This window comes from Thunnus maccoyii, chromosome 23 (genome assembly GCF_910596095.1).
Source record: "Thunnus maccoyii chromosome 23, fThuMac1.1, whole genome shotgun sequence".
Taxonomy (NCBI): Eukaryota; Metazoa; Chordata; class Actinopteri; order Scombriformes; family Scombridae; genus Thunnus; species Thunnus maccoyii.
In genome coordinates, this window is record NC_056555.1 from 25,788,698 (window position 1) to 25,802,832 (window position 14,135).

At 38.5% G+C, this 14,135-nt stretch overlaps 1 protein-coding gene across 4 annotated transcripts; it reads left to right on the forward strand.

The window, feature by feature from the left end:
• Window positions 1-956: 956 nt before the first annotated feature.
• LOC121891174 (erythroblast NAD(P)(+)--arginine ADP-ribosyltransferase-like) lies at window positions 957-13,781 on the forward strand. Of its 4 annotated transcripts, XM_042403960.1 has the most exons (5): window positions 957-1,212; window positions 1,565-1,656; window positions 2,184-2,264; window positions 12,223-12,303; window positions 13,044-13,781. In XM_042403960.1, the coding sequence occupies exons 2-5, from the start codon at window positions 1,585-1,587 to the stop codon at window positions 13,779-13,781; spliced, it is 972 nt and encodes a 323-aa protein (XP_042259894.1). In that variant the 5' UTR covers window positions 957-1,212; window positions 1,565-1,584. The 4 variants fall into 4 exon arrangements, with proteins under 4 accessions (XP_042259894.1, XP_042259896.1, XP_042259895.1 ...); XM_042403962.1 differs by lacking the exons at window positions 12,223-12,303; window positions 13,044-13,781 and adding an exon at window positions 2,721-3,462; XM_042403961.1 differs by lacking the exons at window positions 957-1,212; window positions 1,565-1,656; window positions 2,184-2,264 and adding exons at window positions 10,548-10,633; window positions 10,986-11,077.
• The last annotated feature ends 354 nt before the right edge of the window (window positions 13,782-14,135 follow it).

Consider the following 14,135-nt stretch of genomic DNA (forward strand, 5'->3'; position numbering starts at 1 on the left):
CAGAACACGTGCAGCTGCATTCTGGACCAGCTGGAGAGTCTTTAGAGACTTGTTAGGGCAGCCTGATAATAAGGAATTGCAATAATCCAGCCTAGAAGTAACAAATGCGTTTTTCTGCATCTTTTAGGGACAGGATGTGCCTGATTTTTGTGATTTTTTGTGATTGCGTAAGTGAAAAAAGGCAGTCCTTGAAATTTGATTTATGTGGGAGTTAAAGGACATATCCTGATCAAAGATAACTCCCAGATTCCTTATGGTGGTGCTGGAGGCCAGGGTAATGCCATCCAGAGCAGCTATATCATTAGATAATGTGTTTCTAAGGTGTTTAGGGCCAAACACAATAACTTCAGTTTTATCTGAGTTTAGTAGCAGAAAATTGCAGGTCATCCAGGTCTTTATGTCGTTAAGGCATGTTTGGAGTTTGTTTAACTGATTGGTTTCATCAGGCTTCATTGATAAATATAATTGGGTGTCATCTGCGTAACAATGAACATTTATGGAGTGTTTCCTAATAATATTACCTAAAGGAAGCATATATAAGGTGAATAGAATTGGTCCAAGTACAGAACCTTGTGGAACTCCGTGTCTAACTTTTGCCTTCATGGAGGATTCATCATTAACATGTACAAACTGAAATCAGTCTGATAAATAGGACTTAAACCAACTTAATGCAGTTCCTTTAATGCCAATTAAATGTTCCAGTCTCTGCAAAACGATTTGATGGTCAATTGTGTCGAATGCAGCACTAAGATCTAACAGGACAAGTATAGAGACAAATCCTTTGTCTGATGCAGTTAGGAGGTCGTTTGTGACTTTCACCAGTGCTGTCTCTGTGCTATGATGCTAGATGGTGTCTGTCAGTCAAAAGTAACTATAGGTCACTTTTGGCGACTGAATTTAAGACCTGTACTGTTGTTTTTCTTGGGAGGACAACTGCATTCTACATAAGTTGTAGCAAATCTGTAGAGTTGTCAACCATTTCAACTCTACATTCATTTTATTTACGCCTTCATTTGCAGCTTTTTACAAAAGCGGAACAGAGAAGATGAGCTATAGTGAGAGAAGGGGGGGGAGGTTCCTCATGGAGAGTTCCTGTGAAATGGTGACCACAGAAAGTTTTCCCCTTCTCTGACAGACTATAAAACCTCTGCAGTCTGACTCCTCTCTGCTCTTCCTGCCTCCTCAGCATCTCAGAGCAAGTGTTCAACACAGGTAAAAACTCTTTGACACACTAACGATGAAATACTTTCAAATATGAAGATCAGGATTTTACACCAGATTCACTTAATAATAACTGAACCTAATAGATGTCTTCATTTATCAGTGTATTAAGTTCATTATTATGCAATAACATTATGTTTTAACGTTTTTACAAACTTTATGTATTTGTATGTCACTATGGTGACAAGCTGTGGCTTTGTGGTGAGCTGTGTGTCTATGGTATTTATAAAAAGAGACGACCATGAGTCCTGTAGAAATATTAAGGACCTGCTGTCTAACCAAACCTTTTGACCAGCAGTCAGCATGTCACACTTCTTTATTTGTGTATGTTCACGTTGTACAGCTGTTTTCCTGACTGCAGAGATGGCAGTGCCCTGCACAATCATCATGGCTGCTACAGTACTTACAGCCCTTATGCCACCCATCTATTGTTTGGTGAGTAACACATTCTGCTAACAGTGAGGGACATTTTTACATTTACTTTCCACTCCAACATCATGTGTGACAGATCTGTAGACACATCAGAAAAAGTCCTGACAATAACGAGACATGTGCTGTGTGTTTTCTGATTGATGAAACAACATCTGAAGTGTAACTTCATGTTGTGGTAAAAAAACCACAAGAAGCTTTTTTCAAAGTCAGAGCTCCAGCGTTGAAGAGCGTCTAGAGATGAAGCGTTCCCACCTGATCATTGGAGGAGTTCTAGTCCTACTTGCTGCTTTAAGACTTTCAGTCCTTGTCTGGTGGTTTAAGATTAATATTAACATTTATTTATTGTAATTTCTCATCACTCACATTCATTGAAACTAAATGTATCCTCTGCATTTAACCCAACCTACACTCACACACTAGGAGCAGCTACAGTGCAGCGCCCGGGGATCAACTCCAGGTCTTTTTGCCGGTTTCTTGGTCAGGAGCTCTGACAGGAGTATTAACCCTAACATACATGTCTTTGATGGTAGGAGGAAACCAGAGAACCCAGCAGAGACCCACGTAGACACGGGGAGAACATGGAAACTCCACGCAGGGACCTGCCCATTGTGGTGAGTAACACATTCTTCCAACAGTCTTAAGCTTCAGTTTTATTGTCTTTATACAACAGAGGATTGATCAGTCAAACCTGTTGAGTGTATTGAACGTTAAGGTTTGTATGTAACCAACTTGTGAGTGGACGGTATCATCTTGTTTTATTCCATGAAGTCAAATTGGTTGTCAGCTCAGTTCCAGCCCTGTCTCCTACTAAATGTCTTTATATACTAGGAAATAGTTTTCCCATTGTGGTAACAAACGTAATGGCTGCTTGAATGATGTTTGTCAACGTTTTATTGACACGTTCAGTATCAACATTTTCTCATCATGTTGACAGAAAACATCATTCAGACTGCATTACGTTTCCTTCAACCTGTATTTACTGCTGCACTTTATATAAGTTGGTTTGAATAAACCATAAAACCTTTGTTGTGTAACATCACCTGTTCCTTCCTTCTTCTGCCCTCCAGAACTCCAGCTCATTTCCACTGGACATGGTTCATAATGCTGTTGATGACAAGTACAAAGGCTGCACCGAGAGAATGGAGAAGAAGGTTGAGGAAGAATATTTCAACAAAGAGAATAAGGGGAAATTTCAAAAAGCCTGGAAAAATGCAGGAAAGTGTTCAGACAAACAGAAAGACCCAGAGGATAAGGCTCTCACCAAAAACCACATGAAGGCAATCTGTGCTTATACATCTGACGAAATTTATAATGAATTCAATCAAGCAGTCCGGACCGGTAGGGACATCTATGGCAGCTCCTTCAAATTCCACTATTTACATTACTGGCTGACTAGTGCCATACAAACCCTGAAAAAAAGCCAAAACTGTCAGACTACTTATCGAAGAACCTGGCATGAATTCACTGGCAAGGTTAAACAAAAAATTCGGTTTGGTGCGTTTGCCTCCAGCTCTAAAAGAACAAACCTTAAACATTTTGGTAACAAGACCTGCTTTAAAATTAAGACCTGCTCAGGAGCTTATCTGAAGCATTATTCAACCTTTGAAACACATGAGGAAGAGGTGCTTATCCCCCCCTATGAAAGATTCAAGATAACCAACATTATTGAAGGTCGGGGTAAATTTCCAGATCTGGAGGATTGTGAGAAGGTCTTTATATTGGAGAGTGCAGGAGAACAGAGTAACCTAAACTGCAAACTTGCACCCAAATGAGAGAGCAGAGTTTTCCTCTACTGATGGAGAAAATGCAATAAAATGAGTTTTGTTCTGTAAACGTCATAAATCAATCAATAAATCTATAAATTGATACAACGGCTGTACTGAAGTCAATCATTTTGCATCACAACATCATCTATTACTGTGTACAGTATCAGATGTAGGAGCATCTGTGCTGTTTTGATTCTACTCAATATTCTCATAACTGACCAAATAAAGAATGTTAACACGTGTGCAGCGTCAACAACAAATAAACAAACACAAACAGTCAGAAACTCATTCAGTCATGTTGATGTTGATGGAAAGTTTCCAGCAGCTGTTTGACGTCCTGCAGACTGACTGCAGCAGCTCAGACGCATCAGATGGAAATAAAAGGCTTCATGATGTAAACTGTGAGATTATTTTTCTGTTCTGTATGTTTTCATCATCTCCTCCCAACAAACAGGAGGATTTAAAAATAAAATATATATATTTAGACTGTTTTTCTCCAATCGACCTTCCTGAACTAACTAACTAAATCTTTCTCTCTCAACCCAACCGATTGGTTGATGGTTTCAGCTTCTGTGGAATAAAAGATGCAAGGATCCACTTCAAATTTAAATCTTTTGTGAAGAAAATCATTAACAGGATATATTGCTGATATTATTTAAAAATGTGTTTCTTTGACTTTAGGAGCAACAGGACATGATAAATGAAAATAAATAGACTGTTTCCTTAATGGGTCGTCTATCTTATCTCATATAGAGCATGAGTTCAAATCTCTGAAATGTTTTTGTTTAAATATCAAACTAATTTTTCTGTTATCACATCTTTTATCCAACAAATTGACATCATCAGCTTTTAAAGAAGGCAAAGACGGTGTAATGGAAGAGAAACAAACTGCTTTGTATCATTCAGAGTAAAGGAACAGGAACTGCTTTACAGATTCTGTCATTTCCTTCTCTTGAAATAGTAATTTTGTTCTTACTGGTAAACTCATCAAAGGATAATAAGAGTCCATCTGAATCCAGTAAATCATGTTGAATGTTAAACCTTTGTTAACTATTCAGCTATCAATTTCTATTTATGACAATAAGTCTGTTGTTCCACAATAAGGAATTATGTGGTGAAAAGTTGCTGGTAAACATCATTTTTCCATAATGTAGTGCCTGTTTGTGGAAGTTTTACAGGAATTTCAGACACTTCAAATCAATCCCTCCAACCTTATTAAATATTTATTAGGGATATGGTACCATACAGGCTAATTGTGTTCTGCATAAATAATGAGTTTTGTTTCTTCATATAAACTAAAAATTATGGAGTTAGATGACTTTATCACTTTTGGTGAGTCCATCAGAACCAGCTAACACTAGTATCATAATGAGTACAGCTTTTCTTCATTAACCTATTATACTAGTGTGGGGAGAGGGCAAAGGTCAAGACTGCATTCTCCGCAGTCAACACCAAAGGTGAAAAGATCTGAACGGATGTTTGCTTTACTTCACAGACTGAAAAACCACTTGAGATCTGAAACTTGTGGTTCATCAATGACACATGTTCATGTGGTTCATGTTGATGGAAACAGAAAGACAGCGGGATCCTTTAAACATGGCTCGTACCCAAATTTCAACATGGTCTTGACGTCAACTTCACGTTCTCTATATTTGACACTGAACATAAAACTTCCATGCAGTGGTCGAAACAAGCAGAGTTACCGAAATATTAATTAGACATTACATTTTACAGTTCCAACTGTACACCTCCAGTCTTTGTGAAAAGGACCTGACCTGAAACTGTTGAAGTCTCGTCACAGGACTGTGTCGTGTGCTGGTTTGATTGCTAATGCCTGAATAGTCAAGACACACAATAAATACAGAAATAAATAAATAGGAAATAAATAAATAAGGAAATAAATGAAAACAGAAACAAATGTAAAAAGAAATGAATGTAAACATAAAAAAAATAAATGAGAAAATAAATAAATACAGAAAATAAAGAATTTGTCAAATAAATAATATTTATTGATTTTATATTTCTGTGCATATTTATTTATTTTCAAATTAACCTGCACATTTTTTTGATAATTCCGCATTTTATTTCTACATTTCTTTTTTTATTATTTCATTTATTTATTTATTTTTGATTTTGGCAGTTTCAGTCCTTCATATTATACTATTGCAGGGAGAGGTCAAAGGTTAAGAGTGCATTCTCCACAGCCAAGACCAAGTGTGAAGAGATCTGAACGGATATTTGCTTTACTTCACAGGATGAAAAACCACTTGAGATCTGAAACTTACCCACATAAACCCCATGAACCACATGAAGACGTGAACATGTGGTTCATGATGGAAACTGCTGCTTGAGTGTTGCTCGGTGCATCCGCCTGTGAACTCCCCCAATAATCCAGAAACGTAAAATCCATTCCCACATCTTTAATGAACATTCAGCTGCCCTGTTTTCAAGCTGCCTCTCTAATTTAGTCAATTGCCCTCCTCACTTTACTAATATTAATGATTTGGTTAATTGTTTTAATGATTTATGTACATCAGCTCCCTGGATCAATGAAAGTATCAGACAGCAAAGAGGGGAATATAGGAAAGCAGAACGTAGATGGAAAAAAAACAATCTTGAAACCCATCATCTCCATATGAAGGATTTACTGCTTAAACTGAATCAAACTATTAAAGATGCACGAATGGCTTACTTTTCTGAATTAATTAACAGTGATAGAAATAATCCGAGGTTTCTCTTTAACACTACCAATCATCTTGCAAATCCCTCTTCTCCTGCCATTCCTGCCTCACCTTCTACTGATTGTGAAAACTTCTTATCTTTCTTTGTTGGCAAGATTGATGGTCTCAGATCACATTCTACCTCCACTGTGATACCCCCCCGCTCCATCCAGTTGTCCTGTTCTATTGACTGAATTTGCTCTGATTACCCTCCAGTGCTTTCTTAACACTGTAGCCCAAATGCGTCCCTCCTCCAGCTCATGTGACTTGATCCCAACCAAATTTCTCAAATCCGTCCTACCTGTATTAAGTCCCTCCCTACTCTCTATTATTAATTATTCTCTCTCTTCTGGCACTGTACCTGATTATTTTAAAACCACCAGTGTCCAGCCTCTCCTTAAAAAACCCTCTCTCAACCCAGCCCAGTTAGAGAGTTATAGACCGATCTCCAGACTTCCTTTTCTATCCAAAATCCTGGAAAAAATTGTCACTGACCAACTCCTGAACCTGGTTGAAGATCACAGTATCTTTGATAAATTTCTGGCTTTCGTCACAAACACAGTACTGAGACAGCATTATTAAGAGTAACATATGACATCCTCATGCACGCTGACAAAGGTGAATACTCCATTCTCATTCTACTTGACTTAACTGCTGCATTTGATACTGTCGACCATACTTTCCTACTTGATCAACTGCATAACTGGGTGGGCATTTCTGGTACAGCTTTAAACTGGTTTCATTCTTACTTAACAAATAGATTTTTTAATGTCTGTGTAAATAATCATGTATCCTCCTTAGCTCCCCTCCAGTGTGGCGTTCCTCAGGGTTCTGTCCTTGGGCCAATCCTGTTTTCATTGTACATGCTCCCTCTGGGTCAGTTGTTCAGCTTTCATGAATTGTCATATCACTGTTATGCCGATGATACTCGGATCTATTTCTCTGCCAAACCCAATAACTTGAACCAGCTGTTCTCCCTCCATGATTGTTTAGCTGCTACCAAAGAGTGGATGACCCGAAATGTTCTCCGTCTAGACTCTGACAAAACCGAAGTTCTTTTAATTGGTCCTGAAATCTTTGTCACTGCTGCTACTCATTTTATCGGCCCACTTTTCCTGAACATTAAATCCACTGCTAAGGATCTCGGTATCATCTTCGACCAGTACATGACATTTGACCATCATGTTAATAAGCTTGTCCAGTCCTGTTTTCTTCAGTTAGAAATATTGCTAAAATAAGACCTATATTGCCCCCTACTGTTCTTGAACAATTAATCCACACATTCATTTTCTCCTGGTTAGACTATTGTAACTCCCTCTACACCTGCCTCAGTCAGTCTAAAACGCTTACAATTAATCCAAAATACAGCAGCTAGACTTCTTCTTAGACTTATTAATCTGTCTCTTTCAACTTTGCATGTGTATGTGTCTGTGAAGCGCTTTATAACTGCGTGTTTTAAAAAGTGCTATATAAATAAAAGCTTACTTACTTACTTACTAAATCTCAAGTCCGAGTCATCAAGGTTGAGTCGAGTTCTAAGATGGGCTCTAGTGCTCCACTCCACTAAACAAAAATGACACAGCTGTGATTTAATATTAATATTAATGATGCACTGATTACAATCTTCTTGGCTGATTCTGATTTCCAATTTTTTTAAAAGTCTGATCTACCGATGCCAGTGATTCTGATTTTCATTATAAGAATTAAATAAGATTTTTGTTTTTTCTTTTGGACTTAAAGGTATTATATTTTAAATTGCAAGCTTTGTGTCTTTTTCACTCACGCTAAACAAGTTCCATACGGACAACGTAAGCGCTTTTTAAAATTTATATAGTACTTTTGAAAACACAGTTACAGAGCGCTTCACAGACACATACACATGCAAAATTGAGAAGGGAGGTATATAGAAAGGCTTGCCGATATAAATGAGTTTTGAGGCATTGTTTAAAACAGTCCAAGGATTCAGCTGATCTAACAGAATGTGGAAGATGATTCCACAGAGTTGGGGCTATGAATGCAAACGTGTGGTCACCTTTTGATTTGTGGTTTGTGCGGGGGATAGATAGAGTGCTTTATATGTAATCAACAGGATCTTGTAGTTTATTCTGAATTTTACCAGAAGCCAATGGAGGGATGCAAGAACAGGGGTACTGTGGGACCTACGGCTAGTTCAATCTATCAATCAATCAATTTTTATTTATATTGCGCCAAATCACAACAAAAGTCATCTCAGGGCACTTTTCACACTGAGCAGGTCAAGACCGTACTCTTTAATATACAGAGACCCAAAAATCCCCCATGAGCAGCACTTGACGACAGCGGTAAGGAAAAACTCCCCTTTAACAGGTAGAAACCTCAAGCAGAACACGGCTCTTGGTGGGCACCATCTGCTTTGACCGGTTGGGTTGAGAGAGAGAAAGAAAGAGGGAAAGGGGGAGGGGGGACAGAATATTAACAATCATAACAACAACAATAACAGCAACAACAGCAGTAGCAACAGCCAGCGAAGGATGCCATCAGGACTGCAAAGGACTGCGAAGGCTCGTCCTGCAATCTAGGGTTTCCTGCAAGATAAGAAAGCACAAAGAACTCCGGAGAAGAAGCAAAGTTAGTGACATGCATTAATGGTACATGAATGAATACAGATGGAGAGGAGGAGGAGGAGGAGAGAGGAGCTCAATGCATCATGGGAAGTCCCCCAGCAGTCTAGGCCTATAGCAGCATAACTAAGGGCTGATCCAAGGCGAGCCTGGTCGGCCCTAACTATAAGCTTTATCAAAAAGGAAAGTTGTAAGCCTACTCTTAAACATAGAGAGGGTGTCTGCACCCCGGACCGGATCTGGAAGATGGTTCCACAAGAGAACCAGAACTAGTTCTGGTTAGAAGTGTAGCTGCTGTATTTTGGATTTACACACACGTGTGTGTGTGTGGCTGCAGTGTCATTGTGCTGTGTGTGTGTGTGACATGCATGTTGTGTGTGTCATTATATTGTCGGTGTTGCAGCTGGTGCTACGTGCATGACGTGAATCATAGTGTGGCTTCGTGCAGAAAATTTGACCTGCAAAAAATCAAATATATATTACTTCTTTATCAATTAACAAGTTCAAGTCCTTGTCTTCAACTTCCAAGTCTGAATGCAGTCAATGCTCAAGTCCAAGTTAAGTCGCAAGTCCTGAAAATCAGGACTCGAGTCCAAGTCCAGTAGTAGTTGTCCAGTACTACAACACTGGCTACTACAGTTACTGCAGTATTCTCATCCCTGAAGGGCTACTACTACAGCTGTGGCCCAGATTGACACTTGCATTAGATTTTGGAGTTAATCAGAACCAGCTAACACTAGTATCATAATGAGTACAGCTTTTCCTCATTAACCTATTATACTAGTGTAGGGAGAGGGCAAAGGTAAAACATCTGAACAAATGTTTGTTTTACTTCACAGACTGAAAAACCACTTGAGATCTGAAACTTATATATAACACGTGAGCATGTGGTTCATGTGGTTCATGTTGATGGAAACTGCTGCTTGGGTGTTGCTTGGTGCATTGTAGAACTTTAAGCTGTGTCAGTTAGAGGTGTTGCTTAGGCAGGTTGCTCTTATATAAACATTTTAGTGGTGGTTGGATCAAAATGACAAGGATATAATCTTTCAACCTGAAACTTCATGACCTTGGTTTATTTTCTATGAAGAAGGTTTAAAAGAAAAAATAATTGAGTAGACATGCTACAGTCCACCACACATTTATGTCCTTCATACGTCCTCTATCAGCAGGAATCATGAAAAATAATGTTTTATGGTGTGACGACACTGTGGTGAAGGTCTGGTCAGGGTTAGGGAAAGATCCTGGTTTGGGTTCAAATGATCCCTTGAAACATGGTTTGGGTTAAAGTTTCTACTTCCTTAAAGTTGGACAACCTTCATCGTCATGGCAACAGTAAACAACATGACAATCATAGTTGTGGTTTTTAAAAAACTGTCCCGACTCTCAGTTGGAAACGTGAATCAAACAGCGGTCTCCTGCAGCTGAGTCCACTTTTTGCCATCTATCTATCTGTCTAACCAGCCATCCAACCCACCTCCTCCTAATAAGGAAATTTATCACCTTATGTAGACGTCACTTCTCCGGGTCATAATTACTACGGCCACTAGATGGCGTCTGTCAGTCAAACGTAACTATAGGTCATTTTTAACGACTGAATTTAAGACCGGTACTGTTGTTTTTCTTGGGAGGACGGCTGCATTCTACATAAGTTGTAGCAAATCTGTAGAGTTGTGAACAATTTCAACTCTACATTCATTTTATTTACACCTTCATTTGCAGTTTTTTACAAAAGCTGAACACAAAAGATGAGATATAGTGAGAGAAGGGAGGGGAGGTGAAATCATGTGACCACAGAAAGTTTGCCCCTTCTCTGACAGACTATAAAACCTCTGCAGTCTGACTCCTCTCTGCTCTTCCTGCCTCCTCAGCATCTCAGAGCAAGTGTTCAACACAGGTAAAAACTCTTTGACACACTAACGATGAAATACTTTCAAATATGAAGATCAGGATTTTACACCAGATTCACTTAATAATAACTGAACCTAATAGATGTCCTCATTTATCAATGTATTGAGTTCATTATTATGCAATAACATTATGTTTTAACGTTTTTACAAACTTTATGTATTTGTGTGTCACTATGGTGACAAGCTGTGGCTTTGTGGTGAGCTGTGTGTCTATGGTATTTATAAAAAGAGACGACCATGAGTCCTGTAGAAATATTAAGGACCTGCTGTCTAACCAAACCTTTTGACCAGCAGTCAGCATGTCACACTTCTTTATTTGTGTATGTTCACGTTGTACAGCTGTTTTCCTGACTGCAGAGATGGCAGTGCCCTGCACAATCATCATGGCTGCTACAGTACTTACAGCCCTTATGCCACCCATCTATTGTTTGGTGAGTAACACATTCTGCTAACAGTGAGGGACATTTTTACATTTACTTTCCACTCCAACATCATGTGTGACAGATTTGTAGAAAAAGTCCTGACAATAACGAGACATGTGTGAAGTGTTCCCATCTAGCCTAAAAATTTCTCATCACTCACATACATTGAAACTAAATGTATCCTCTGCATTTAACCCAACCTACACTCACACACTAGGAGCAGCTACAGTGCAGCGCCCGGGGATCAACTCCAGGTCTTTTTGCCAGTTTCTTGCTCAGGAGCTCTGACAGGAGTATTAACCCTAACATACTATGGCAAGCCGTTTTAACATTTAATAACTAGACTGAATATTTATTGCAGATATATATAATTTGATTCTTCATAGTCAAAATGAACATTTCAGATATCCACAATTCATTCTTCCTAGGACAAATGACGTCACTTTTGCCATTCGTGTGTATTGGGCTTTCAATTTCAGAAATCAACAATTACATTCTGGATATCTAGAATAAACATTCTGGATATCTAGAATAAACATTCTGGATATCTGCAATACAATTCTTACCAGTCATAACTGAAGTCGGCATTTGCTTTCAGTGAAAAAAGAAAAATCCCGCCAAAAGTGGTCACTAGATGTCGCACTACGCATGTCCTGAACTCAGAGGTGATTGTTACTGAGTGATGATCAGATCAAACTATCAAACTTTTTACTAGTCCAAATGTATTTATATATTTTTTCATTTTGGATATCTGAAATTAGAATTATGACCAGTAAGAACTGTATTGCAGATATCCAAAACGTTTATTCTGGATATCAGAAATGTTCATTTTGACTAGGAAGAATTGAATTACAGATATCTGCAATAAATATCCAGCTATTAAATGTTAAAATGGCCACTTATACTTTTTAAAGATTTTAAGATATCTTAATGTATTTTTGACTAGTTCAATCAGTTGTAGATATCTTGAAAGACAATTTGTACCAGTAAGAATGTTATTCTGTATATCTTTAATTACCATTCTGACTAGTGAGAATACTATTTTGACTAGCAGAAATGCTATTCTGGATATCTAAAATGTAATTACAGATAGGAGTGTGGTTTGATTAAATGTTAAAACAGTTTGCCATAAACATACATGTCTTTGATGGTAGGAGGAAACCAGAGAACCCAGCAGAGACCCACATAGACACGGAGAGAACATGGAAACTCCACGCAGGGACCTGCCCATTGTGGTGAGTAACACATTCTGCTAACAGTCTTAAGCTTCAGTTTTATTGTCTTTATACAACAGAGGATTGATCAGTCAAACCTGTTGAGTGTATTGAACGTTAAGGTTTGTATGTAACCAACTTGTGAGTGGACGGTATCATCTTGTTTTATTCCATGAAGTCAAGTTGGTTGTCAGCTCAGTTCCAGCCCTGTCTCCTACTAAATGTCTTTATATACTAGGAAATAGTTTTCCCATTGTGGTAACAAACGTAATGGCTGCTTGAATGATGTTTGAGAGCAGAGCTGTAGAGGAGGATAAACACACAGAAACACTGTTAAACCAGCACTCAAAGTGCAGAGTTCACATCCTCAGTCCTGTGTGTTCAGTGTTTGGTTACAGTTAGTGAAAGATGCTGCTTTCACTTCAATGTTCATAAACTTTCTCTCTGTATTAAACAGAGACCAGGATCTTTCTCTGACCTGAACCAGGTGCCATAAACCACAGTCATAAAAACCTAAATATTGCTGTGTCACTACCAGCTGATATTAGTCTGCAAAACAATAAAACATGTTATCAGTCAACGTTTTATTGACACGTTCAGTATCAACATTTTCTCATCATGTTGACAGAAAACATCATTCAGACTGCATTACGTTTCCTTCAACCTGTATTTACTGCTGCACTTTATATAAGTTGGTTTGAATAAACCATAAAACCTTTGTTGTGTAACATCACCTGTTCCTTCCTTCTTCTGCCCTCCAGAACTCCAGCTCATTTCCACTGAACATGGCTCCTGATGCTGTTGATGACATGTACTATGGCTGCACCGAGGAAATGAAGAAGAAGGTCAAGACAAAGTATTTCAAAAAAGAGAATAAGGGAATATTTCAAAAAGCCTGGAAAGCAGCAAAAAAATGTTCAACCAAAAAGAAAGACCCAGAGGATAAGGCTCTCACCAAAGACCACATGCTGGCAATCTGTGCTTATACAGCTGAGTTCAACTCTGGCTATAAAAATAATGAAAATGATAAAAAACTTTATGATGAATTTAACAAAGCAGTCCGGACCGGTAGGAGCAACTATAGCAGCACCTTCCCATACCATTCTTTACATTTCTGGCTGACTACTGCCATACAAACCCTGAATAGCAATTATCACTGTCACACTACTTATCGAAGAACCAATGTTACATTCACTGGCAATGTTAACGACATCATTCGGTTTGGTGCGTTTGCCTCCAGCTCTAAAAGAACAAACCTTACTCAATTTGGTAACAAGACCTGCTTTGAAATTGAGACCTGTTCAGGAGCTTACCTGAAGAATTATTCGAAGCATCCACGTGAGGAAGAGGTGCTTATCCCCCCCTATGAAACATTCAAGATAACCAACATTACTGAAGGTCAGGGTGATCCACAAGGTCTAAATGATTGTGAGAAGGTCTTTATATTGGAGAGTGCAGGAGGTAAGAGTAACCTAAACTGCAAACTTGCACACAAATGAGAGAGCAGAGTTTTCCTCTACTGATGGAGAAAATGCAATAAAATGAGTTTTGTTCTGTAAACATCATAAATCAATCAATAAATCCATAAATCTCTACAACAGCTGTACTGAAGTCAATCATCGTGCATCACAACATCATCTATTACTGTGTACAGTATCAGATGTAGGAGCATCTGTGCTGTTTTGATTCTACTCAATATTCTCATAACTGACCAAATAAAGAATGTTAACACGTGTGCAGCGTCAACAACAAATAAACAAACACAAACAGTCAGAAACTCATTCAGTCATGTTGATGTTGATGGAAAGTTTCCAGCAGCTGTTTGACGTCCTGCAGACTGACTGCAGCAGCTC